Raw genomic sequence first — 27,530 nt, 5'->3', positions numbered from 1 at the left:
GGGTCATAAGCCCGGCTGAGCCTAGCAAGGCATGAAATCAGGAGTGCCCTTCCTTATTCTCCAAACCGGGTACCAGTGATCTCACAAGGTACATACGGTAAGCGAATTGCTTTAAAACAGAAAGCCTGAACTATTTCCTTGTAAAAAGTGATTATTCATATAGAGTGTCCCATGGAAACCCCTTCAGCAGAGCATGGAAAGGTGGGGGCACTACGTGAAGCCTAAGAACACTGTAGGTGGCCTTTCTAAACAGCACCCAGGGAACAGAGCAGGCCTCGTGGAGCAGAGATGGAAAGCAAGATGAGACTGCAGAAACAATCTGATCGAAAAATCATGCCCTTTCCCCTCCACTCAGTTTTGTAAGGAAAGGAGGCTGCTAGGCAAGGCAAATGTTGGAGAGAGTCTTCTTGGTGCCTTTTACATTCTTTGCACTAGTTTCACAGAAAGTCACTTTATGAAGAGTTTGTCACAAAAAAGATGAATCCCCAGGATAGGAAGTCAGAATTTCCAGCTCTGCTGTAGGCAGAAAGAAAGCTTTTTGTTTAGATTTTAATTCAAAGAGAATGGGAAAAGGGAGGGGAAACTGATAGCCCATCTGAGGCTTCTGGGTCTTACAAGGGATCCTTTTCATGTTCCCAAATCAGTTCAAGGGGGCTGGGGTAGGGTGCCAAAACGTGGGCTCATCAGTCACTTCATGCATCTGAGTTGGAAAACATTTAATCCTGAGATGCAAATCATTTAATCATGCTGACTCACTGGAGGCCAAAAGTTGTGAAGCCTTGGGAGCCAGGAATTCCCAATGTGATGTGATAATGCGTTTCACAGCGCGAACTTCAGATCTCCAGGACCCAGGCTAGGGGAAAGAGAAGGCAGGGAATCTGTAATCTCCTGAAGTTCCTGCCTAACAGAAGACAGATCGTCCTTTCCAAAGGCACTGAGAAGGAGGGATCCCAAAGGGCAACTCCCACTTCCCCGCCCCCTCCACAGACCTTTTCCTTTCTGTTTGCACCATTAGGTCAGGAGGTTAATGAAAAGGCACTCTAAAATTATAAAGAGGATGAAGCCAGGCATGAATATTAGATTTCCACTTGCATCTGAATATTCCATCTGGACATTAAGAAAACCCCATTTGCTTCAAAATCTTACAGTTCTGCCCACATTTGCTTGGATAGGTCTGAGATGCTTAGGAACTTGATAACTGCTAATTGCCAACCTTGGAAAGAAGACTAGGAAGGTAGGTTGGATCCCAGCTTAGACGTGAAGTGTTGCAAGCTTTCTGTGAAGTCAAATAATACATGTCTGGATAATGCTGCATTTGGGATCAAACAAGAGCTGGGATTTGAATTTTTCATCTTCTATTATGTATTTTTTTCTTTTTCTTTCTCTCTCTCTCCCAGCCACCTATCTTTTTATTTTTCTTTCTCACTCTTTTCATCTTTTATAGAATACTCTCATCCTCAAGGATGGACATGTGAATACACAGTATTTGCTCTCGAGTCACTGAAAAATATTTACTTATTTCCTAAGGGCATCAATCACCATTGAAGGAAATAGTTCAATGCACCAAATACCCACTGTTAGAAAGTTGCTTTTGCAGTAAATATTATAAAATGATACTTTGATTGAAGGATGGCACTTTACATTAACATCTCGACTCTTCTCACTCATTCTGAAGGAATTGTGCTGAAGACAAACTGACTGGAAGACACTGGCTTTCTTTTTTTTGGTCTTTTAAGGTTTTCAGGATGGCTTCAAAGGAAATGCAAGTTAATCATTGTTTTGACCCAAGAGCAGTGGAACTTATTTTGAAGACTTAAATAGGCAACACAAATGTAAACAGAAATCTGGGACTCCCAAATGCTAAAGCTGAAAGGAGTCAGTCCAGTCCAAAAGCATCAATTCTACTCAGCGTTTATTTTCATTCGAAGATAGTGGAAATCATGTATAAATCACAGACAATACAAGTTCTTCCTGCCTGGCAACTGTCCACGTGAATCTGTTAACCTCTCAGTACAGATACAGTATTTTTTTTTAATAGAAAGACAGGGAAATATGGCAGTTAATTAGCAACCAATACTGTAAACTACAGTAGATACAAAGTTTTGTCATATAAATTAATTGCCATTACAAAAAGGCAACTGCTTTAGCTAAGAAGGTACAAAAACTGGTAACTTCCATAAATATAACAAGAAGCTAAGTGAAGAAATACATAACAGACTGTTTTTCCTATATAATATTTGAATATGCAAACTAAGCCACCTGTGGCACTTTACATGAAAGTAGGAACGCGACAGATACGCACACCCACCACCCACCACCCACCCACACATGCCCGTCCAGCCCCCTCCCCTCCCCCCTTGCAAATTTCCAAAACACGGCAAATTGTAGGGTTACAAGGACAGGATGCCGCACCGAAGCAGCAAGACAGCGAGCTCCGAACTGCTAGACAAAGGAGGAGCCTTATTGACAGTTGTAAAGCATTAGGCGTCAGACAGAAACTTGTCAAAAACAGCTGTTGTTGGGTACTGATTGATAATGTTTTCACTCTGACGGCTGAGACACTGCAGACAGTCCTGGGTCTGAGGAGAAGCCCATCACTGGCGCACACATGAACACACACACAGACAACGGGAAGTCATTTAACAGATGGCTTAGGAGCACTCAGCCACAGTATCTTAAAAAGACAACATTCTCCATGTAATGAACTTGCAGAAAAAGCAAGGCCTAATCATCCTTTATTTTTCATCGAAGATGAGCACAATGGGACAAAATAAAAGCAGGAATTGTGTAACGGGTCATTGGAATAAAAGCTTTGTGCTGCTCACAGATTACCTAGTGTAAGAATATTTAAGCATGCTGTAGACAAATTGAATAAGAACCTTTTTCGATCCATTCCATAAAAAAAAAAAAAGCTTAAAGAAGTGTCCGATGTTTCAAAGGTAATGATTTCATTAAAATCCACCTACAAGATTAAATCAAAAAAGTTGTATTTGAATGACGCATATCTTCTGGAGAATTACAAGGTGTTATGTCACCCTGGAGTATGGTGTGAGTCTGTGGTTTTTGGGAAGCAGTCTCGGCTACCTAAAAATTACAAACGTTTTTATTGCTCAGGTGAAGGGAGCAGTTTTCTATCATTTGGCAACTTTGTATTTTAAGTGGTCAAAAATCTACAAAATGTGCCAGAGAGCATTTCAACCATAAACCTCAATATCCATTGATTATTCCTGATTTAGAAAAGGTCAAAGGTGCCAAACTTGAGTAAAACTGTACATTTATCTCTAGCAATTTTATCATTTAAATTAAATGAAAAAAATGATCAGTTCCAAAGACTAAATCTGGGCCCTAAAATTATTTATTTGCTGCACCCCAGCACATTTTTAAGGGCACACTGAAACCCCTGAAAATAGAGGTTTATAATAGAAATACTGATAGGCCTTTAATCACTAGATGGAGACATTACCGGACTCCATTCAAAGACATTAGCACTTAATGAATGAATAGACAGATGATTCTGCCTTTGTTATCTTTGCCAAACCCACGCCAGCTTAAACCCCAGCCAGTATAAACTATACTTTATTTGGCTGTTTTTAAAAATTTTACCTATCATTTTAAAAATTATTTTTTTCTCTTTCAGTCAGATACTTAAGATTTTTAGAAAAAGATACCTATATTATGTTGCAGCTTGATTTTATGCAGGGTAATCTTTCCATTAAAAAAATATTTGAGGACTTGATAAAATAGTAACCAGTGATGCGAGCATTGGGCCTTAATTACCTCTTCTCAAAAATTAAAACAATGTCTTTGCTCTTAAAAAGAGGAAAGAGAGTGCGACTTCGGATGTTGTCAAGGAAACGTTATGCATCTTTAAGTTCTTCTAAGTTAATTTTACTATGGCAGGATATTTCTTTCTGATAAGGTGATTAATTGAAGCTTTTGGTGCTCATTTTTCTCTCATAATTGATAAGGCCAGTATACAAAAAACTAAAAAATAAAATAAGACAAAATAAAATACAATAAAAACCCCAAGAGATTTTGAAAATGATACACATATTTTGGGGAGCCCCAGTCACACAACGCTCCACCCCAAACCCAGGGAATACGAGTCAAGGTTCTGAGGCTCCCTGAGTCCTTCGTAAGGGATTTGATTTCCGTGAGCCACGAATTCCATCCATTTTAGCCCAGAGTACAGAAGAGATGCTTAGAACAACAGAAAGAAAAGACATGTGGTGCAGGTAATTAGTGGTAAACAGAGAATAAATTCTCTCTCAGTAGTGTGTACTTGACGTTAATGCCGATGGTAATTCACCTGATTTACAGAATATTCACTTTAATAGAGAGATGAGAGTCTGAGACAACTAGAGGAAAACAGACACTGAAGCCATTATAGCCTTGATACCAAAATAAAATTAAAATGAGAAACTAATACGATAGGTTCAAGGTCTTTTGGGAGCCCCTCTTCTTTGCCAGATTTCACATTCTTACAGCTTCGTGGTCTTTTTCTTCTAACAAATTTATCAGCTGAGAGAAGCTGTCTTTCAATGCTTCCATGTCATCCAGCGAGCAGGGCTGCAGAATCCAGCGTTTTCCACGTGCAAGTGGTTCAAGTTCAAAATATTTTTTGACCTTTAGAGGGGGAGAAAAGATAAATATGTTATTAATTATATCAGAACTGTTCTTATTTCAAACTTTGGAGAGTGATGAAGTTGCGGGATTTCAAGGGGAACTTACATGAACTGTGACACCTAGGACTTTCTAGAATCCCATCCACAGCTGTTGTTGTATCATGGGTTATATGTTGTGACCCGGGACTGTTTTCTTTAGGGGTGAACGACCCGCTTGTAAGCCACCATTCCATCCATACACTTATCAGCATGGGAGGTCTGATGAAGTCTAAGCAAGAATTATATGTACTATGGTACAGGGTATAGTACGCTGCAGACACCAAAAAGATTCAATTCCATCGAAAGAACTCTAGCAGAGCAGCTTTCATTATATCACCCCTCTAACTTATTACATGGGTCACAACCTATAGTATGTACTAGATCAGTGACTCAAGAGTCAATTATTTTGACTATCAAACACATATAAAACAAAAAATATGATTTGAATAATCTTTTCTCTCTCTCCCGTAAAATTTCTAGTATCTATTTCTGAGATCTGGGTAAGTGTTTTTGAGGAAAGAGGATAGAAACCCAGTGTATGTATAGCATACATAAACTTGTATAAATATACATACATACATACATCAAGTCTCCCAGCCTTTTTTCTCCCAGTCCTGAATTTTCAGGAAGGGAGCATCAAGACCTTAGCTGGTATGTGGGATGGAGCATTCACTATCTTAAAAACTATCTGATTACTAACCAGTGATACTCACTCTTAGTGTACTGGCTAGGGGAAGAGCAGCCAGGATTACCAATTCCTGACTGCAAATAACTATCAAATGATTACGACTTCCAGAAGGATCAATGATCTTCTCTCAAAGGGTATGATAAAGTACAAAGTTCATGAAGCTCCTCATTCTTTCTCACACACCATCACACAAGAACACTGTTACTTATAACCTAGTCAGGTTTATGTAACATAAAATACAAGTCAGTAGCACCATCAGATGAGGCATGGTTCGAAGACATTCTAGGTCAACAAATTTCATTAAACCCCATGTGCCATGGAAAATTCCAAGGTCTTACCTTAGTCAATATCTGACCCAGAAAAAAAAGTGTCTCAACCTTATGCCATTCCCAACTGTGGTTTCATTTTGTCTTTATCATCTCAAGCACTAGACTAATGTAACAGCAGAGAAACAATATCCAATGTGGTATTAATATATGTGCAAATTTTTTTCATGTGAGCAAGAAGATATATGTAAGAAATACTAAGTTTTTATGCTAATTTAGAAAGCACAAATATGCTAACATTATGTAGTATGTGTGTCCCAAAAGTCCTCCTATAGATGTCCACAAATTAACAATAATTACTACTACTACTACTGGAAAAAAAAAAAAAAGAGGCTGCAAGAATGGAAGGATTTCATTAATTTTGATTCTGAAGAGCAATGAAAATCTCACTTACAGATTAGAAAATGGCTGCACAACTGGAGTTTTTTTTTTTTTGCCCAAGGTATTTTACAGATCACGTTGTTAAGAGAATTCTCCCTTATTGAAAATGCAAACTCCAATCTTCTACTTTCTCTTCTTTAGGGCACTGAAAACAACTTACTTCCAAGAGAATCTGATACTGCTTGTGCAATGACCAGCACCAGAAACCAACCCTGCCCCACAACCTGTCCGTCAGCTGACCAGGGAGCCCTCGGCCAGCAGGGGGCGAGAAGAGTTGGCAGGAGCGACAGGTGGGGAACGTGTTGAAGTCTACATCTACAAGGGGCTGGCTGCTCCAAAGGGTTTTAAATCAGAGATGTTAGTCTCCTTGCTTCTCCCACAAACTGAGGCTTCGGGCTGCCCCACTGAGTGCAGGTGTGGGGACTCCTGTGTTTGTGAAACAATCCAGTATTTCATCAATAATGCTTCCCATCATGAGGGGACAGCACGTAACATCCAAAATCTGGTACATGAAGGAAGTTGTACCCTTGCCACATTTTCTAACTTCAAATCTAAGAGGACAGCATTTTAAGTACTGCTAATAACTGGGAAGACAACTGGTGGAAAGAAATTCAATAATATTAAAATAAAGAAAAAGACTAACAGCAAGTATATAGCATATTAACACGTGATCCTGGTAGCGCATTAACAGCTAATTTGAAAACAATGTTAGATTTCAATAATCACAAAATACAAGTTCTGATATTTTGCAATACGGACTAGACACAAAAAACCAGTAAGGTTTTTAGCTACCCATTAGGTTGGTTTCTAGGCAACTGAAAATATAGTCTATCACGAAGGCACACTTGGAAGATAATGAAGACGTCTGAAGGCAGTTATGCTTCAGAAGTTGTCCCCGCTGAATATTAAACATGAGAAGGAAATGGAAGCTTCGATTACAGGTGGTCACCAGATAAAGGAGCCTGCTGGTGTTAAGCTGACAAATACGGCTGGGTAACCTGAGATTTTCAGATCTGTAACCTAAGTGGGTATCTAGCCCTGCCATACCCACCCCACCGCTATCCAAATGATTCCACACGGCTCTGCATTTATGATATCAATTTTAAAACAAGTTTGGCATTCCAGTGGTCCTGAGATACAGTGAGGGACTGTGTTCGCTGCTAGGACATGGCTTTTCATTACCCAGAGTTTCATGTTTCTAAAAACAAAGAGTACAACACAAGAAAGGAGATCAAGACTTAATGCTCTGACTTGAACTTTTCTTTTCAGATAACATTTTTATTTGGCTTTCTTATATTAACCTGAACTTCGAATTTTACCTCCCCTGTATTATTACAATAAAAATGACTCACAGTATGTTTGACTTGTCCACCATGGCTTTTTTTGTCCTTCTATATGGTGATGTATAAAGAAGGGTATTAAGTTTGACCAACATAAATCATATGCTTACATCTGATATTATTTTTAAGGTTGAAAAAAAAACTGCCTAAGGGTCCTGCGTGGTGGTGCAGCGGTTAAGTTCGCACATTTTGCTTCGGAGGCCCGGGGTTCGCTGGTTCGGATCCTGGGTGCGGACACGGCACTGCTTGGCATGCCACTGTGCTGTGGTAGGCATCCCACATGTAAAGTGGAGGAAGATGGGCACGGATATTAGCTCAGGACCAGTCTTCCTCAGCAAAAAGAGGAGGATTGGCAGCAGATGTTAGCTCAGGGCTAATCTTCCTCAAAAAAACCCCAAAAAACAAAAAAAACTGCCTATGTTGCAAGATCTATTTTTTAATTTTTTAGAGGTTATTTTCTCATCGAAATAAAAATTTTAAAAATGACTTATGAGAAAATGAACCTAAGTCTTCTGAATACTTTACTGGCTGCTTAACTGTCATTGTGAACTGGAAGCTACTGGAATCAGAAGATGGTGACCGTTTCACATTGGCTTCTGGAGGTGGCACTTGGGAAAATGACATCAGAATACAGCTGCCTGGCAAACTGTGGTCATTTAGCTATTTTGGGGATAGTCACAGAGAGTGGGTACTTTTTTAGTGGCCATGTATCCACCCTAGAGATAGGAAAACAAAGCCACCATAAGTAGCCAACCTATTTTAGCTAAGTCATCAGAGCCCTTCGTCACTCCTGCACTGTGGCGTGATTTGCATTACTGCATTCCATTATTCACACATCGCATGTACTGTAAAGTCCTAATATAACAGAGACGATGCGGCACCATCCCATCGCTGCTAATGTTGTAGCAGCTGTGAAACCTGTGAGACATTACATAGCACAGGAGACCCACTCATTGGGTAGGAGACGTCCTTCATTGTCTCCTTGAGTAGAGAAATAATAAAACAAACCTTCCTACTTCAGGACCTCGAAGGGGCTTGTGAGGATCCTCACTGATTTCCCTCTCTTGACTCACTTCACGTTTGAAAACTCTATTTTCAATTCTTGCAAACCTGTTGTGCCTACATTTCTAGAAGTCATGTAAATAATTTCTGAACTGCAATAATAGGTCTTTCTTTTTTAAAAACCTGCCAGCCTCATTTTATTTATAACGATAAGCTGCTTGTTTTTCCTATTTTTGTTATTAAACCATGTAAGAAGTGTGTGCCCAGAGTTGGCCTCGTTTTCCTTTAAACACTCTGGGGAGCAGGGCGATAGAACACTCCAGAAGGGGTTACTTAATGTTTTTATATGACACAGAGTTAAGTTCCAAGCTCAGATATTTATAAACAGCACTTTGACCTATATGAATGTGTGGCAAGACATTAAAAAGAGAGTTAGGGTGTGTGACAATTCTTTACTGCATGGGGCTGCTCTGTGCATCCTAGAATATGTCACCCCATGTTCTAGTGAACTCAAGGGGGTGGTTCTGGCCCTGCTGAGAACCGCTGCTCTAGCCCATGTGAAATGCAGGTATCTCTTGTCCCTGTCTGGGGCTATTAGCTCATTTTTCCATGCATTCACCACTAGAGATAGAAGCTGGATATCTGTTCTACCCGGACTTTCCTAGATTCCCATCTACGCACAACACACATATTCCCTTAGTGAACAAGTAGTAGATTATAATGGACCCCTCTTAAGTTTAGGAAGTGGTTGTGGTGGGGTCAGGATCAGTATAAGGAGCTTTGGAAATCTGCATCCTGAAAGTTGGCTTCCCATAGCTTCACTCATTCAACCACCTCTTCCTGAACAAGACAGGTGAGAGCAGGAAGGCAGCACGAGGCGCGCTTTAATGAGCCACCTGTGCCAGCGCAGCACTTGCCAATGTGTGGGCTTCCACCGAACAGAGCAGGACACTGCAAAACCAAAACAAAACAGAAACAGCAGCCCGAAGAGGGGACTGTCGTCATCATTGTATTATAAGGTTACAAGTCCCCTGCCCCTTCCTGGGCTTTTTAGTGACCATAAAAGATCATTAATACTGTACAGTTTATCAATACTGTACAGTTTTTCACTCATTTATAGCACTCAGACTATAGTTCAACTGGAAGTAAGAAAAGCAGTTGATTCAAATAAAGAAGCAGATGATTATTTAGAATACTTCTCAAGTCATGTAAGTCCATCTGAATGAGAAGGATCTTGACAGAAGACTGTTCAAAGAAACTTGAGAAATAGAGGCACATTCTGTCTTCATCTCTGGAAAAGGAATGCAGTCTCCTGAAGGAGTCTAGGCTGACACCCTCAGTTTCTTCAAACCGACAGTGATGGGTCAGCAGCTAAGACAGAGCATGGTAGAGACTACAGGGTGAGGATGACCAACAAAATACAGAACGCCAGGAGAAAGCAGTGTAGTTGTGGATCTGACAGACAGAAGGGCGAGCTGGAGGACGATGCACGAGAACACGGCTCAGTTAACTATCTTGAACCCGGAGGAGTCATTATGGCTTTCCTGTCATTTTAAATACACAATGTGTCCACTGTATAGTTTGTCTTTTTCAAAGAACGATATAATGGTTTTTGAGGCAGGTTCATTTTGGTTTGCACTCTTTGGTAAAAGTGCAGTCTGGATCATAAATTTACTCCAGGGGCTCCAATTAAGAGGATGCTAAGAGAGGCTGAATGGACTGTGAAATTTGGTAGGATATTGTCCATGACTGTTAAAAAGGGAATGGGAGGGGCTGGCCTGGTGGCGTAGTGGTTAAGTTCATGTGCGCTGCTTCCACGGTCCGGGGTTCACAGGCTTGGATCCAGGGTGCGGACCTACACACCGCTCATCAAGCCATGCTGTGGTGGCATCCCACATACAAAATAGAGGAAGATTGGCATAGACGTTAGCTCAGCGACAAGCTTCCTCAAGCAAAAAGAGGAAGACTGGCAACAGATGTTAGCTCAGGGCACTCTTCCTTACCAAAAATAAAAAGGGGAGTGGGACTTTCCTCATCTACAGCCCAGCTCCTTACTTTAATGACTAGAGTAGATATACTTATTGTATTAACATGTCACACTGGGGGAAAACATTTGTACTGAAATGCCGATTGTATGCCTTCTGTTTTGAACTCCAGGCACAAGGACATGACGGTGTACAAGTCATGAAATTGGCCATGGTTTGGAGTATTTACACCACGGAAATCTGCAAGTGCAACAATCCAGAACTTTTTCCTTTCTATTGAGTTGGTTATTAAACACTTACTAGCACACCGCTGAGTATACACATCTTGTATGTGTGTTTGCGAAGGGGCCCTCCAGCTTTGCTGTCTTAACTGCAGAAGCTCATGGAGCAGGCTTAACTTGGTAACCTTCACCAAAGTCAGAGAGAACTTTGCCCACACCACGGCTCCAGGACAGGGTCTGGAGATAAAGTGGCAGGCATCATTAAGATTTTTCAGAGTGCATTCTTGGCAACTTGTTCAAAGAAAGGTTCGTCTAGAGAGAGCAGCGCCAGCTGTTCCCTTTTTCATTGTACTGCTTGCGGGATTTTGAAATCCTTAGAAAGGTACTAAATATGTCATTAAAGGCAGAAATAAATAATAAAAGTAAAACCAACTTGCCATAGTCCCAAAGATATTACACCACAGAATAGATATCATTTCTTTTTTACTGAGTACTAATAGAGACCAGAACATGACAGCTTGATGTTAACCAATACCAAAATATTGCTTTGGGAGTGCATATTTATAATGGATGATTGATTTCATGAACACTACGTGTAATATAAAAGTGTAGCTCTGATAAGATGGCTTGTTTCGTAAGCAAAGTGCAGCCTGTCTGACCTTGGAATAATTAAAAACCAGACAAATGCCTGCAGGTTAGGACCGGTGATGGAGCCTCGCCCTTATTAGAAGTCTTCTTGCCCAGGCAGTAACCTCTGATGTGTAGAGAATGTTATATGTTGTGACAATAATTATACAGAAACCCAGTCTTCCATAGCACAGAACTTAGCGTGTCCCAGAAAAGTCAAACAAAATGATCCCATTTGCTTTGGTGGTACAACCTGGGATCTGTAAAGCATTCCTTTTTTTTGTTGCTTCATCTGCTAACCTAAAGTACAGAACAAAATACATTTATTTTCTCTTTTTGATATGCCTGGGAGCTTTGTTTTATTCTCCTATCCAAAAACCTTGTTATCAGACAACTACTGTGAGAGGGACAAATTGGGTGCAGATGCGTCCCATCTTTGGGGACCAGTGAAAGGTAGCCAGGATTCCCGTAGGGCACCCTCCTCGACTCCAGTAACGCTACCCGGCCCTCTCCAGCCTGGAACGACTTCTGTATGCAGGCTTTTGCTCGGGCTCCTGCTCCCAACCCAAGGCTCCTGCATCGACAGGTGGGAAGGAGCAGTCTATACTCTCATATTTTAAGACCCAGCTGCCATCTTCCTATCACTTCAAGGGGAAGCCTTAATGTTACAGAGGAAACTTCTAAGACCAGAAAGGACCTTAGTCATTGTAGCCACTTTTGGTTGCTTCTCCAGCACCTGGGCACTATAAATTCCCTGTAAACAAGTTTTATTGGAACAGAGCCACGCTTATTCCCTTAAGTATTACCTATGGTTGCTTTCACGCTACAATGACAAAGTTGAGTAACTGCCACAGAGACAGTGTGTCCCGCAAAGCCTAGAATGTTTATTATTTGGCCCTTTACAGGAAAAAAATTGCCAAGCCCTGGCTAAAGCATTCTGCAACTTCCCGCTTTGTCCAGCAGGGGCACAAGGAGAGCTTGGGAGGGGCCTGGGTGGCTGGTTTGAGGCCTCCGTATGATCTCACTTGCTAGTCCTCTTCTCCCCCACTTTGGCTCACACTTTAGGGGACAGAGAAGTTGGTTTTTCCACCCTGGCCAGGCTCCATGTGCAATTTCACATGCTTCGGATTGAGGTCTAGCAGGCAGAAGGGTCATCTCTCAGCAAAGTCATATTTTGTCCTGTGTTCAGCCTGGGGTTCTTTCCGGTGGACACTTCCTAAAGGCCGCGAGAGCTAGCCAGGGCACGGGGTCTGCGACCTGAGTCAATTTGAGGTTTTTGGTGTCCTTAAGGATGGCTTTTAGTGCAGAGCAATACTAGGTATCGTTACTTTGCAGTTTTAAGAAGGAATATACAATTTATTAAATTCACGATGTCTGAAGCCTAGTTTTTTCTGAAGCTGTTATAGTCAACTTAAAAATCTAAATATTCTATTTCCACATCTGGTAAATTTTAACAAAATGTTCAGGAGGCTCAATACAGTTTAGGTCCATTTATAAATTCAGTTTAATTAACCACTCAAACATTTCAAAACTCTACTTATAAATTTAATACGTTCAATTTTCTTTTTAAGCATTTAGAATGGCTAATAATCAAAACATCCTCAAGATTTTTCTTTTCCAGTAATAATTCTTAAAAATTTCTTCCATTAAACTTATAAATTCAACCACTCTCAAGTTCTGGTACATTCTAACATTATTTACAAACTTAACTAAATCCTCATATCTTCCAACATAGGAGGACAATTCAGAAATCACTCACAGATTTTAAATTATAATCACAAAGTGAATCTACCAGGTTGACCTATATATAACATATACTTTAAACAAAAGTATTGATATTGTAGGTTTGATTATTTTATCATTTTTATACTCTAATGTTAAACCTTGCCAGTTTAAAAAGACGTTCTCATTAAGGAAACAACTCTCCATCCTAATGAAATGGGTTATCATTCCATGAAAGATTCTCATTTCACTGAACTTGGGTTGGTTTTCAAACAGAAGTTTTAACCTGAAACATGAGATTGGAGCTACAGATATCCAGGGCAAAATTTTGGGAGACACTCATATTTATAAAAATATGCCTTTTATAAAAATAGTTAAGCTTTTAATAAAAATAGTTGCCATAACAATAAGAACCCTCTGGTCTTCAAAGGGGATTGTTTGCTCCTGGATACAAGTTATCATTACCCACTTCACTGGTCCACTCACATAAGTGGACACCCCCTCCTAAGATTCTAGATAATTTCCTCCACTACTTGCTTGGATTTTGCATTTCTTTAGTACACATTTCAACATCTTTTCATCTGGTTCTACAGACATTTAACTTTCTTTTATTGAGATAAAATTTGCATACCATAAAATTCATCCTTTTAAAGTATATTTCAGTGGTTTTTGGAATATTCACAGATATCTGCAACCATGACCACTATCTAATTCTAGGACATCTTCATCACTCAAAAAAGAAACTCCTTACCCATTAGCAGTCACTCCCCATGGACCCTTTCCCCTAGCCCTTGGCAGCCACTAATTTACTTTCTGTCTCTATGGATTTGCCTATCCTGAACATTTCATATAAATGGATCCATATAATATGTGGCCTTTTGTGTCTGGCTTCTTTCACCTAGCATGTTTTTAAGGTTCACCCACGTTGTGGCATATATCTGTACCTCACTCCTTTTTATGGCTGAGTAATATTCCATTGTATGGATATACCACATTTTGCTTATCCATGTGTATCAATTGATGGACATTTGGGCTGTTTCTACTTTTCGGCTATTACAAATTCAGTTATACGAGCCATTACTTTATCCTTAAAACAGTCATTAAAAATAACTACTGTACAGAGGCTGGCCCAGAGGAATAGTAGTTAAGTTTGTGTGCTCTGCTTCAATGGCCTGGGGTTCACAGGTTTGGAGCCTAGGTGAGGACCTAGCATTGCTTGTCAAGCCACCCCGTGGCAGTATGCCACATAAAAGAGAGGAAGATTGGCACAGATGATAGCTCAGGGCCACTCTTCCTGAAGCAAAAAAAGGAGGACTGGCAACAGATGTTAGCTCAGGGCCAATCTTCCTCACAAACAAACAAATAACTACTGTACAAATTAATGGGTTAGGATATCAAGACTCAGTGGGGATGAAGCATTTCCACAAGTCTGGTGAATTCCATTTTTATCCAGATTCACTAGGATATCCTAGTTTCAGTGAGATAACCCAGACTTGGGTAGTTATTCTCTACTTTTTTCATGTGTATGAGTTCTCAGTTCCTTGAGGGCATAGACAATGAAAAAAATTAATTTGTATTCTGTAATGTACCCGGTACAATGCCAGACATGAAAAAGATACTCATTTATTTATTTCTTTATAAACAAATTTAAAGAGTTGAAACTATAATGAAAAAGACAACAAAATATGTACTATATTTTATATTTCATCCCATATTAAAATGTTAGTAAAGGAAGGAAACTGAATCTTGAAAAGAAGTTACCACTCTTTCCAATTAATGAGGCCAAGATTTCAAGTAGGAGGTGGGATTTCAGCAACAGTTTCCAAACTGTAGGTCTAATAGGTTTAAACTCTATTATACATATGCCTACAGGCAGCTGCAACGAATTGTTTTGCAAACAGAAAAGTAAACAAGCTATCAGGGAAAACAGAACCACTCCAGAAATCTCAAGACCCGTAGGACACTCTGTTTCAAGCTATTCCTTTAATCTGTGTCCAAACAAAGCGTCTCATTCTTATCTCAGAGAATGGAGAGCACTGACACATGCAGAAAGAGAAGCCACAGTGCACTTGTCTTTGCACGCAGGTGCCGGCATCGGAGTTTTCAATAGCATGTATAACACAGTCATTAATTACAGAGGCAGCCAGGCTTCAATGGCATGTCAGTGTTTCTTTTTCTCCTCTCTCTTCTCTTTCCTTTCTGTGGTCATTTCTAGTCGACTCTTTTGAAAGAGCACTCATTTTTGGTACCAAGCACTAGGAGGGTGTTATACTTGATTCTGTATCTTCCATGTTTGAGATAATACTGAGGATTTACCTTTATCTCAAGAAAGCAAATATGGTAAGTGGGAAGAAATCTATCTATGAAAAACTTTTTTCTGGCAATAGAATATGATTGTTTAAAAAGTTCTACCTATATATATGAGAGCTAGTCAAGTACGTGCTAGACAGGAAGGAGAGTTAATGAATGAGTGCACCAAACACATCGGAGACAACCAATTAGCTTGTCTGAAACACAGGCTTGTAAAGCTATCAGTGACTTATAAAATGGTCTGCTACACACGAGCAAAATGTTGTTTAAATGGCTTGCTTAACTAGATGCATTCACCATGAAATTGATTCTTTAAAGGTTATTTTTTTTAACTTAATACTCATTAACTGTGCATATTGAAATGGCCGGGTGGGCGGGAGGGTGGGTAGATATCCTGATACCGCAACGTGCAGGTGGAAGATAGGAATTTCATAGTTTATGAGGTAAAGAGGTATTGGGGCAAGAAACTCATCAAGTACCAACACTTGTGTCTGCCTCAGTAACTGAAATGGATCAACGCCAATACAGTATTCCTCCTCTGCCTTGCTAAACGCTTAGATTGGGATTGGGGGATGGGCCCCCAGAACCTTCCAAGGTGGAGAATTTACACTTTTGCGTTACAGAACGGCACTGTTTCCCACCGCAGCCTGCGATTCTATAAAATAGCACGTGAGAGAGAAGACCGGGAAGCTGGTATTTTCCAAATCTAACATTTGCCTCGGAGTGGACATCAAGTTTCAGCCCCCAAAGACGTACTTGACTGAAACATTTGAGGTAACTTGATGTTGGCTGACATGTGATTGACAACCACGATACTATTTCATATTTTGAATTTTCTTAAAAAAACGATTGTGTATTTTAAAACTGGATTTTGGCCATGCCTCATATTCAACTTTTTCTGTTTTACAAGGCTCCATGCCACAGACTTCAACCCATTGCCACCTGCTCAGACAACCAGGAAAACACACTTTGATTTTGCCAGGTCTAGCTGTTCTCCCTGCTTATTCAATGCTGGTGCCCTGAGTGCTCCTCATTAAACCCCCATCAGTTGGCCAACTCAAGGGTTTCTTTGACTCAACAAATTATCAGGGAAAAAAATACATTTAGACAATTGCTAAAGCTTGTTAAAGACAAAAAATCTTTTAAAAATAGTTTATATATTCCAGCTTATTTGGCTTTTGAAATGGACTATATGTCCCTTATCTCAGTCTTGTAGCTGCGAGGTGTGAGAAAGCAAGAGCAGGAGGAACAAATCGAAATATTAATCTATGGAACCCAAATAAACATGTTTAATATTGGCCTTGTGGTACTATGGCAGCGCTCTGTCCTAACAACGACAACATTCAGAGGTTGGAGCAGATTCAAATTCTTGGGCCTTAAACAGGAGACAGACAAATATGGCAAGCCATGCATTGCTCAGCCGCCAATGGAGGGTGCCAACGGCTCTGTCCAGATGCAGAGATATTCAAGGGATGTTCCTGTCAGCAGTTTGTCCTTTGGCTCCAGCAAGGAGCCACCATGGAAACACTGGGAGGAAAAGAGAAAACAGGAAGGCGAGGAGAGATGGAGAAAAAGGCAGAAAAAGCTGACAGCCGCCTCAATAACACATCTGAGCAAGGGGAACAGGTAACAAATGGCCTTGCAGCAAACTGCCATGTTGTTAGTCAGGGGGGGAGAATTTCTTTTCCTGCTGGCAATACAGCCAGGAGCCTGATATCCTGGCAACTGAGAAATATGAGCTTGGAGAGAGGCTGGCAGGCAGTCTCAGAAAAGAAAAGCTGAGTGGTAATCTGTCCTGAGGAATTTTAGCCAGAAAAACCCACACAGGACCAGTTGAACTCAGAATAAAGCCTGTGAAAGACAAGTCTGGAGAACATTACAATCAGACACAAAGAGAACACCAGAAATGAAGGTTCAAAAAGCCATTGACTGGATTTACCACAGCAGTATTAGTGTGGCCTTGGGTCCTAGCTGTCATCTCAGGACTAGTCCAAACCACTAGTTCTCAACAGGGGAGGGGAGGGGAGGCAACTATACCCCCCAGGGGACATTTGCCAATGATTGGAGATATTTTTGTTGTCACAACTCAGGGGTGGGCGGTTGGTTGCTACAAACATCTCGTAGGTAATGGTCAGGGATGCTGCAAAACATCCTCCAATGCACAGAGCACCTTCCTCTCTCCCCTCAACTAAGAACCACCTAGCCCAAAATATCAATAAGGCCGAGGTTGAGAAACTCTGCTCTGAACTGATCTTTTAAGGCAAAATTGGAGAACAAAGGCCTTCTTAATGATCCAAGGGACGGTTTACTAGCACTGGGCTCCCTCCCTGGAATCAAGAGGAGATTTAGGAACTGGATTGGAAAGGCAGACAAGGAGCTCCGGCAGGGAGCAGCACAGGTGGACGATTTATACTCTCTGTCCTTCCTTCTTGTTCAAAGTGGAAATAAGCAGATTTTGGTGGGGAAGAGTCAGAACATTAAACTGGGCTGAAACAAGTGCTCCGAGAAAACAGCCCACTTTCACTCATTCTACACATTCACTGTTTCAGGCTCTGAGGAGACAAAAGTGAACATGACAAGCCCCAGGCCTCATGGAGCTTATAGTCGTGGAAGAGACTGACAGATATCAAGTAAGTAGGAACTAAGTAAGTAAAGTAAGGTAGAAATAAGTGCCATGAAGAAAAAGAAGGCACCACAGCAACAATAACATTTGCCCTATAGCTCATCCAAGAGAGGGACTGAAGGTATGATGGGTTAAGTATCAAGCAGTCACAGATAAGGACAAATCTTTAAATGGTTTCAAAACAAAACTTCATATAGTTACAATAAAAGCTCTCTTGATTAACCTCCATTAGTTGCCTAGGACCAACAGACTCTTCATTCCCCTGGCCCAAGATGACAATTGATGCTGCCCATGCAGTCAGTGTCCACGCTTGGTGGGTACAGCATCCGAATGACACTGGCCACACGCTGATGCTCATGACCGGTGAACTGCTCTCTGGCATGTCTGCTCCTTTCTGCTCCTGAGTTGTTTCACCATTAAGGCAATCATATTTGTTATTATCATTAAGAGGTTTAATTAAATGTGACGTCAATGAATGAAATATGAACTTGAAAAGAGAATCTCTATTTCTACGAACAATGAAATAGAATTTGTTCAAAAACTCAATAAAGGTAAGTCACTGAAAACAAACTGCTGATGAATTAGATTTAGGTAAGACAACTATAAAGGACTGGGAGGAAAAGGTGCAGATCTCTTCTTGAAGATCTCTAACTTATGATTGTAATTTAAAGAAACAGGAGCTGAAAATCAAAGGTAATGGCTGTGTTTTACGCAAGAAATATACAACAGAATTCTGACTAGTGGCCACATACTCAGAGCAAAGGCCTTGGCCCAATGTCAAAAGATTAGTACCATTTGTATGTTTTAAGTTAAAAAATGTTATTCAGGGTGTAAATTTATTTTATTTTTTTAATGACAAGACACTTTAATCCTTGATTAAGTGTTCAACTACCAGTCCAGATCAGGCCAAATAATGGGCTTCTAACTGTACATTTCAAATCACACTTCTTATTCTGTCTGAATCAAACTCCTTCTCTGAGGGGAAGTCATTAACACCCACTTCAGGCTGAAGTTTAGAGTTTTACATAAAATCATGTCCACTGTCAGAATCAACACTAGAGTCTATTGCCTCAAATCCGTTTGTGAAAGAAAGCAGAGAATAAATAAATAAAATTAAAACACTCAAATCCATACTCACACACACCCACACCCCTGCCATCTCCTGTGGAAATGCTCACATCTGTGAAAGTATATTATGGTTACAACTGGATACCTCGTTACACACTACATTATTCTGAATGTATTTGTAAAATATTTTCTAAAGAGAACTTAGTCCCATTTTCTAGATTCAGAAATGGAAACAGAATTATAAAGTATACCCAGCAGGAAGATCTCCCTGAACCTTTTCCTGGCCTATGCCCGGGATTACTATCTCCCTCACTCACAGTCCTCTGGGGAGCAGGCAATCTTAGCGCTTTGCAGAATGGTCCTATTTTACCTTGAAATTATTATCTGTTTCTTTCCATGCTTATCATGTTATCTATCAGTAAGATGGCAATTGTATCATAGCATTTGAAAATAAAAATCATATCATACCAACGCCTGACAAATGATGGCTTGTGCTATCTATTTTTAACTAGAAGGTAAGTGCCAATAATGGAATAATATAAAATGATGCATGTAAATGGCATTTACCTCTGTGTGTCCAAAAATTTATTTGCAGTGAATGAATTACCTGATATCTTGTCTTCACTACATTTAACATAAGAGGATTTGGACTTCAGAGTCTTCGAAATAGGGTTTGTAAATTTTAGGTGCCTATTCATGACATCTAATCTTTCACCCAAAAAGAAGACGTGGCTCTAGAGAAATAAAGATACGGCAAGTAAATTCTTGCCTACTTGATTCCAGCTTCTCCTCCAGACATACAACACATGTAACTGGAGCACACGGTTTTCGTAAAATAGACGGTCAAGTTAAAATCTCTTGCAGCTGCTGAAATACTTAAATTCTGATTTCTACGATGTCACAGACACTAAGTATGTAGGTAACCTGGTTACAGGTTGAACTGCTTTTTGGTGCTGTTAGAAGGGGCAAGTTGGTTTGGTAAAACTGTCTTGGTATGACGTAAGGGGTTGCAAGGCTTGGATCAGTAACTAAAAGCATTGTTTTGGAATGGGGTTTGCCCAGTTCTGACATGACCACTCACTTTGTAAACCACCAAGACACAGGATACTTCCTACACAACCTGAGGAAAGAGAAGGAAATGGAACAGATAAACAGATGTACAATATAATGGGTGAAAGTTCTTAACACGAGATGGAGATGGAAGTGAACTGAACTGGCTGTTTTCTCTCTCTCTCTTTTAAATTAGGTCATTAAGCCAAAGACTTATTTAAAGCACTGAAAGACAGAATTTATTAACTAGCACTCATGGAAGAATTGAAAAAAGAGTTCCCTAAATGAGCAAATGACTCTATCCTTACAGCTAGGCTTTGGAATGGCTTGCATAACTGTCTTAATGGTTTTATGAAATATTATAAATTAGACTGTCACAGTTCAGGTGTAAGAAATTCATTGGTGCTGCATCATAGATGTTTAAAAAAATTCCTATATCTGCACAAAGCAAACCACTCTCTGGAAAATCCTGAACCCCTTGCACACCCAATATTCCCCTCCCCAATTCTTCCCACACCAAGAATCCTTCCCATCTGCCAGCTGGGTTTCATTTTAAGAATTTCACACTGAATATAAAGTGCTATTTTGACCATGTGGCTCCAGGAATGTGAATTTATAGTCTATTCAGATTGTACACAAATGATTGACAGAGAGGGGATTAACCAACTGGATGCGATCAAGCCGCTCCCTCTTCCTTCAGGTTACTTTAAGTTTCCAGGAAAGGATGGCCATCCTCACACTGCTTCACTGAGGGTAGGCCAGCAAGTACAGTCTCCTAGCAAGGCACTTTTCACTTAACTACTAAATGGCCACTACACCTTGGAACTCTTTTCCCTATGTTCCCATGCCTCCCACATTCCATCTATTTCCCCACATGTAAAATGGGAACACTGAAGTTTGCTTTATAGACATCTCTTGCAACAATGTTCAGTTACTAACACATAATCTAACACATAAATATAATACTGGTCTTCAGGTTCAAGAGTAAAATTTTTGGAAAGTATATGTGTGTATTTGGTTTTCTTGGGTAAGGACTAGCGATACCTAATGACTTAACCATGGGAAAGGCTCTGCACACAGTATTTCAGAGACTGTTTGAACATCTTGGGCGTCTAGAAATGTTTCAAACACCATTGCTATTGAAGCTTTCCCACTTGAAGTAGTCCTGGTTTTTTCAAAAGATACCATCTCGTTTCAGACTTATCATCCTCAAATATTATCACAGGCAGGAAAGGGATGTTATAACTATATATTCAGATTTTCTAAGACTTTCTTTTTTGCAACTTTAGGGTCACGCTGTTCCTAGGACTCTGTATACTCACTAAATGCATGGTAAGTAAAACTATAAAACAGATTACTTCCCTGTTTAATGAAAGCTCAATGAAAGGATTCTCAAGCACTGAATTTTGAGAAGGGTGTATAGAATGTATTTAGATCTGATACTGTGATACTGGAGCCAGTTTCAAAATTAATGAGCACATCTAAACTTGTATTATACACACATACACACACACACACATACACAAAAGTAGACACTGGAGGAAAGTTGACATCATGAGAAAAGTACATGCTTATCCCATCCTGTCAAGTTTGATTCTGTTAAAGATAGGAAAGGTTTTGTTTGAAGGTAGGGTCTTTAGCGTCTAAGTTATTCTGGAAGAGAGAACAATGCCTCCCCGCTCCCTTCCTTCAAGACAAACAAAGAAAGTACCTCTAGAAAATGAATTATAATTAGAGGGAAATTTCTCCTACTTGTCAGTATAATAAATATGGTTTAATTAAAAAATTAACAAAATTATATTAACTATATACATTATATGTTAACTTTTAGACACATTATATGAACAGTTAAGAAAGTTATTTGAGCATAGAGGAAGGTATGGAAGAAGCCACATCAAACTGATAACATTGGATGGTAACATTAGGGAATAGAGATTATTAACTTTTTCTTATACCTCTGAATTACTGGGCTTGAAACAATAAGCTCCTACAGTTTCTGTACTTTAAAAAACCAATACAGTAAAAACATACATATAAACAAATCAGAGTACAAAAAGAGCATTTAAAAAAATTAAAATATGCCTGTATGCAGAGACACATACAGAAAGGTAATCTGGTTCATAGGAGAAGCTTAATAAACACTTGATGCATGAATGTGAAGAAAACAATAGCTGACAAAAATTCTCCTCATATGTTGGTATCTACTCATGTGACAAAAGAAATATAATTGCTTTTGAACCATAAGATATCAAGCATTTTGGGGATGTAAATTTTAAATCGATATTAATTTACATAAATGATAAGCGTGTGTCCCCTTCTGGAAGGTGGGTGATCTTCCAGGCAGGCAAGAACACCACTCAGGACTCTTAACCTTTGTGACTGAAACATTTGACACCCTCTCACCAGGCTGCAAAGTTCCTATGTGGATTTTCCATAATCAGCTATAGCAGCGCTTCAGGTCTTGGACAGGAAAGAAAACCTCCTACTCTCCACTCTTCATCAGACCCCCTTCAGAGAGAAAGAAAACTCAGAGAAGATCATTGAAAGGGCCAGGTCATTCATCTTCCTCTGCAGGATGTCTAATGCTATCCTTGAAGGAAGTTCAAGTAAAGCCTGCTGAAAGCTGTAAAATCACTTCACTCCCTGCGTTTTTATACCAGGGGCTTTATTTAATGTCACCACAAAAAATTCAGAACTACACTTACTGTAAAAATGTTGTCATGGATTACTCAATAAATCGGTCAGTGTCTCCTGTAGAAAATTCTCTTAGAACTGTGCTACAGCAGCGTTTATCTTCCCTGTGGAAGACACATCCTCCCTCTTTTCCAATAACGAGAAATATGTCACAGATCATGAGTCCCCATCTTTTTATTTTTCAGAACCTCAGAGCACTGAGTGAAGCCCAACGGGAGCAGCCATTTGACCCATGGGGTTGGCATTATTACAGTTTCCTTTTCTTTGTCCTGATCCTCTATTTCAATTTTTTATTATTATTATTTTCATGTGGGTCAATTTAAGTTCTTTGTAGACAGAAGCAGTGGACTATATAGACATATAAAAATAAAGAAACATCTTCATCTGGAGTTGAATGACAAATCCAATCTCTTGGCTTGGTATTGGTACTGAAGGGAAGACAATAGCTTCATCGAAAGTCACCAGTCTTGAGTCATTACTACTATTGTAGGAGCTTCCTAAAAGTGCTTGTCACCACTATGACCACGGAGTATGGACTCCAGTTTTATCAGAATTGTCTCAGTACAAGAAACCTCAATTGAAGTTAATTCATTTTAAGAATGGATTTTATGTACCACGGTAAGAAGAAATTCTTCAGTAGGTCAAATCCCTTACAGAAAAATCCAAGGGACTGTTCAATAGTTTTACTGAATAAAACAAATGATGCTTAAAACATCATTTTTCAGGGTTTTTTTTTTTTTTCTTTTTTTAGATGGTGGTCGTGCTCATATAGAATTTTTTCCCCTGTGGTGTATCTTTTAGATCAGACATCAGATGTCATCTGGCATTTGTAATGCCACATGATCAAACCCAATGACACCGTCAAAAATAATCCTCCAATGGGGGAGGGCGAAAATCTAAAAACAGAAAAATTAAGTATCTTTAGCCATAGGACTTTGGCCAGGTTCTGTGAGATAAATAAAATCTGCCTTTACTCCTCATTTTTCACCTTCCTTCCCAATAATTCCTATCAGCAATCCCAGGACTTCCAAATCTCTCTATATGCCTACTATGTGTCACACATTCTTTTAAGATTTCAACAAAAAATATATTAACTCATTAACTCTCACGTCAACCACTGAGGGGCATACTATTACTATTCCTTTTTTCAAAGCCAAGACACTGAGGCTTGCAGAGGTTAAGTGGTGTGTCCGGGCTCTGGGAGCAGGACACGAAGGTGGTGGTCTGGCCCCAGAGCCTGTGTATAGCAGAACTATGCTGACTATCAGCATGGTGCACACTGAGAGCACCAGCCACAAAGAAGTGGGTTTCTGTGGAAAGACTAATGATTAATAAAAGGAAATGAGATCCAACAGCATGTAACTTCAGGCACCTATAATAAGGCTGGGATAAGACCTGGCTGCAATGCCTCCTGAAGTCCCTCAAACATCAGTCCACAGAGACAGCCACTCCTTGAAAGTATTCTAAGCAGGACAAAGCATTTCTGACCATAGAATCATTTTGACTATTTCTTCACTATCATCTTTACAGTACCCACTCCCCCAAGGGCAGCATTGAATGCATCGGCAGACAAACACTTTGAAACTGTAAAGGTTTATTGACAGCCTCCTATGTAACATGGAGTCTCCAAGAGGCCAAAGATTGGTAGAATATTGCAGACTTTCTACGATCTGGATTCAACCTATCCATTCATCGATTCAATAGATATTCATGAGAAACCTACTGTGTGCCAGATAACTGTTCTAGAAACTAAAGATACAGTAGTGAATGAAACAGAGTAATTCCAAATTTCTGGCTGCTTACATTCTAGTAGAGAGAGACTGACAGTGAGAGTGATAAATCAGTCAAATACTAAACAGTATGTTAGACTATGGTATGAAGTACTAGGAAGATGAAGCAGGAAAGGTGCTTGGGAGGTCTGCAAGCCAAAATAGGGTGGTCATCTCTCAACACTCACAGATTCCCATGTCCCTAACTTTCTAGTCCAGCTGGGTTTAGTCACTCCCTAGACCCATCTTGCCCTTCCCATAGATGAGCTCTTTGGTCAAGGTATTTCTTTCTCCTAGAAGGCCTGCTGCCCTGTCTCTGTGTGGGTGGCAGTTTAGTATAATGACAGTTAACTGGACTGGAGCCACAACTACCAATGTTTAAATCTCTGCTTTACCATTCACTAGCTGTTTGACTTGAGGTAAATTTCTTAACTGTTCTAGGCCTTAGCTTCCCCACTGGGAAAATGAGTGTAATAATAACTACAATTAGAATAATGCCTACCTCACAGGGTTCATTGTGAGGCTCAAATGAATTAGGATATATAAAGCATTTGGAAAAGTGCCCGGCATTATCCCATAACCACTACCACAAATCTGCTTTTAGTTGTGCTTAAGACCCAACTCAAATGCCACTTGCTCAATCCTTAATCATAACAGCTGAAGGAGAGATGTTCCTTCTCTAAGATCTGTAGTCCCTTGGTTTTATCATTCCAGTGGGATTTGCCCTTTATCACTGCAAGTATTCACACTATCTTGAAGTGCGGATTATTTATATGTATATTTATAAACAACCCCTCCTCCCATGAAGTCACAACCCCTGAGGGTTTAGACTAAACAAACTTTTCTTCTTTCTCCTTATCTCCTTCTCTTCCCTCCTGTTGAGTGCTTTAATCAGTTCATTATTCATATACACCAGAGAGTGGTAGGACAAGAAAATGGGAGAGAAACTAGAGCACATACATACACATTACTTATAGTTCTACATTATTCGTTCATTAAATTTAAGTCTACCAACATTCTTGATCTGATCTCCTTCCTGGAGAAAAGCCTGTATGGGACACAGAGAAGGGAGAACACAGTTCCTGTCCTCCCAGGACCCACAATCTAAATCGGGTAGAAAAACACCTCTAACTAAACAACTTTGAACCCCAACACTACTTGAATCTATGCCTCAAAGTGGGTCCTGTCTCTCCACATAGACCGTGTATTTTTACACCTTGGGGTTGCTACTTTTCCAACTCATCCATTCTGGAACTTCCCTCCTGCTCTGTCATCTTTCTTCTTTGTTTTTGATATCCCTACCCCCAAGAATTCATTGGTCTCTCAGCCCAAGTTTTGCACGTACACATTGTATATTCATTTACTCATTCATTCATTATTTGTTAAGGTCTTCATTTCTCCTAAAGTGCAAATTCTCCAGGAAGAGGACATGGCTGAGAGCCCTTTGCCCTATCACTCATCTTGGCAAATCCTGCATCTGGAGCAGAGCCTGATGTGGGGCAGATGCTCAGGGGGTGTTCTCTGAAGGGAACTGAATGAGCTGCCATCAAGAAAAATCAAAGGGATTTCGGTCCCTTCTCTCCTCCCTGCCCTTGCCTTCTGTGCAGAGATGCTGGAGCAGGGAGCTGACCAAAGCAAACTACTAGAGAGAGGAGGAGAGCCACAAATGATTCTTAAAACAGGCTGGCTAGGATTATCTGTAGTTTTTACTGATTCATTTGGTAGGCAGCTTTATTATAGTGCCAGGCACTACACTGTAAGGCAGAAAGACAAACAAGGTAGGCTACTGGGTAAGAAAGATAATAATTATAATGAAGAACGCTGCATGTGGGAAGTATGTGTGCACGTGCGCGCACATTAGGAGGGTGTGAGGTTTACTTGTCGTGACAGTAGCTAACCTGTTCAAGAGTTCATTATAAGTTATGAGAAAATAATATAAAAGGCCTTTAAAACTATAGTCTTCATGTCTAGCACTAAACAGTCTAAACAATGTCTACATTATTTTATTTTGTGGAGGATATGCTATCTCTGACAGCGCCTACTTTTATGACCCAATCAATTAGAGATTCCTATTCCAGCTGCCACCCTATTCATTTATTTTAGTTGTAAAAATGGAAAAAGTGAAAGGAAGAAATTTTAAATCTGTATCCTTGTCACATTCACTCCTTTTCCTTAGAATGATGTTGATCCAAGAAAAACAGTTTGAACCAGGGCATCGTATATTTTGAATTTCACTACATTGAGTAGCAAAGATAAACTATTTTATTCTCAAGTTCGCTTTTGACTTGCCAGGTGACTTTATGTGGTTCATTTATTGCTTCCTAATTTAGCTTCTCCTATTCCACAGGAGAAATCTAAAACTTACTCATACAACACTCAGAACAGATTTAATTAAGAGAATACCTTAAATTCAACTGGGCTGTATGCAGGTGAAGAGTCAAAATGCAATACAGAAAGAAAAATAGAAAAGTAGGTTCCAGAACACAAAGTATTACGTTTTTGGAAAGTTTTTACTATGACAGAAGTGGGTGAAACATCTTTTAAGGCATTTGTACTAAGCTTGCCTAGCAAATACACAGCTAACCTAGAACACTCTGAAAGAAAAATAAAGTTACTTGGAATCTCCTTTGAAACCAGAAAAAGGCTAGTTGATTGGTAAAGACCCAACATATTTCCCCTAAAGGCTGTTAACATCACAAGGAGACACAAGGCATTACAGTGGGCAAATTAAGTCCTGACAGGTCATTTAGGGAACTCACACATCCCAACATCTGACAGTCTTCCCATTTCATTTTGCTCTGCACATCAAAGAGATGGTTTACCTCTAACCGAAATCTCTGATATTCAGTAATCGCCTATTCATACTTATATGAAGGACACCACTACAAAAGAAACCCACAAAGCTTCAGTTGGCTCTGGATTCAATATCCCAGGGGAAGACAACAGTTTTTGTTTTCTTTTCTTTCTGGGGAACAAAAGCATCAGATAGGAAAATCTGTCCCTTTGGAAAAGGACCAGCCATTTGTTCTCTAGGAGGCCCTGAAAATAAGCAGATAAGGG

At 39.9% G+C, this 27,530-nt stretch overlaps 1 protein-coding gene and 1 long non-coding RNA gene across 3 annotated transcripts in view; one reads left to right on the top strand and one right to left on the bottom strand.

Moving 5' to 3' along the window:
* Window positions 1–1,895: 1,895 nt before the first annotated feature.
* The window catches only part of ARL15 (ADP ribosylation factor like GTPase 15), a 400,782-nt gene continuing 375,147 nt past the window's right edge, over window positions 1,896–27,530 (bottom strand). For both annotated transcript variants that reach the window (XM_046671970.1, XM_046671971.1), the window contains exon 5: window positions 1,896–4,626. In XM_046671970.1, coding sequence (XP_046527926.1) covers window positions 4,474–4,626 — 153 coding nt within the window. In that variant the 3' untranslated portion in view covers window positions 1,896–4,473. The remainder of the gene's footprint in view (window positions 4,627–27,530) is intronic.
* On the top strand, window positions 16,773–23,362 carry LOC124244924 (uncharacterized). The gene is made up of 4 exons (XR_006890152.1): window positions 16,773–16,892; window positions 17,816–17,896; window positions 21,297–21,339; window positions 22,887–23,362. It is a non-coding gene; the product is annotated as an uncharacterized LOC124244924 (long non-coding RNA).

The sequence above is a fragment of the Equus quagga genome, chromosome 9 (genome assembly GCF_021613505.1).
Source record: "Equus quagga isolate Etosha38 chromosome 9, UCLA_HA_Equagga_1.0, whole genome shotgun sequence".
In the NCBI taxonomy this organism is placed as follows: Eukaryota; Metazoa; Chordata; class Mammalia; order Perissodactyla; family Equidae; genus Equus; species Equus quagga.
Note: the sequence above shows the minus strand (reverse complement) of the source record. Positions and strands in the feature narration are given on the sequence as shown.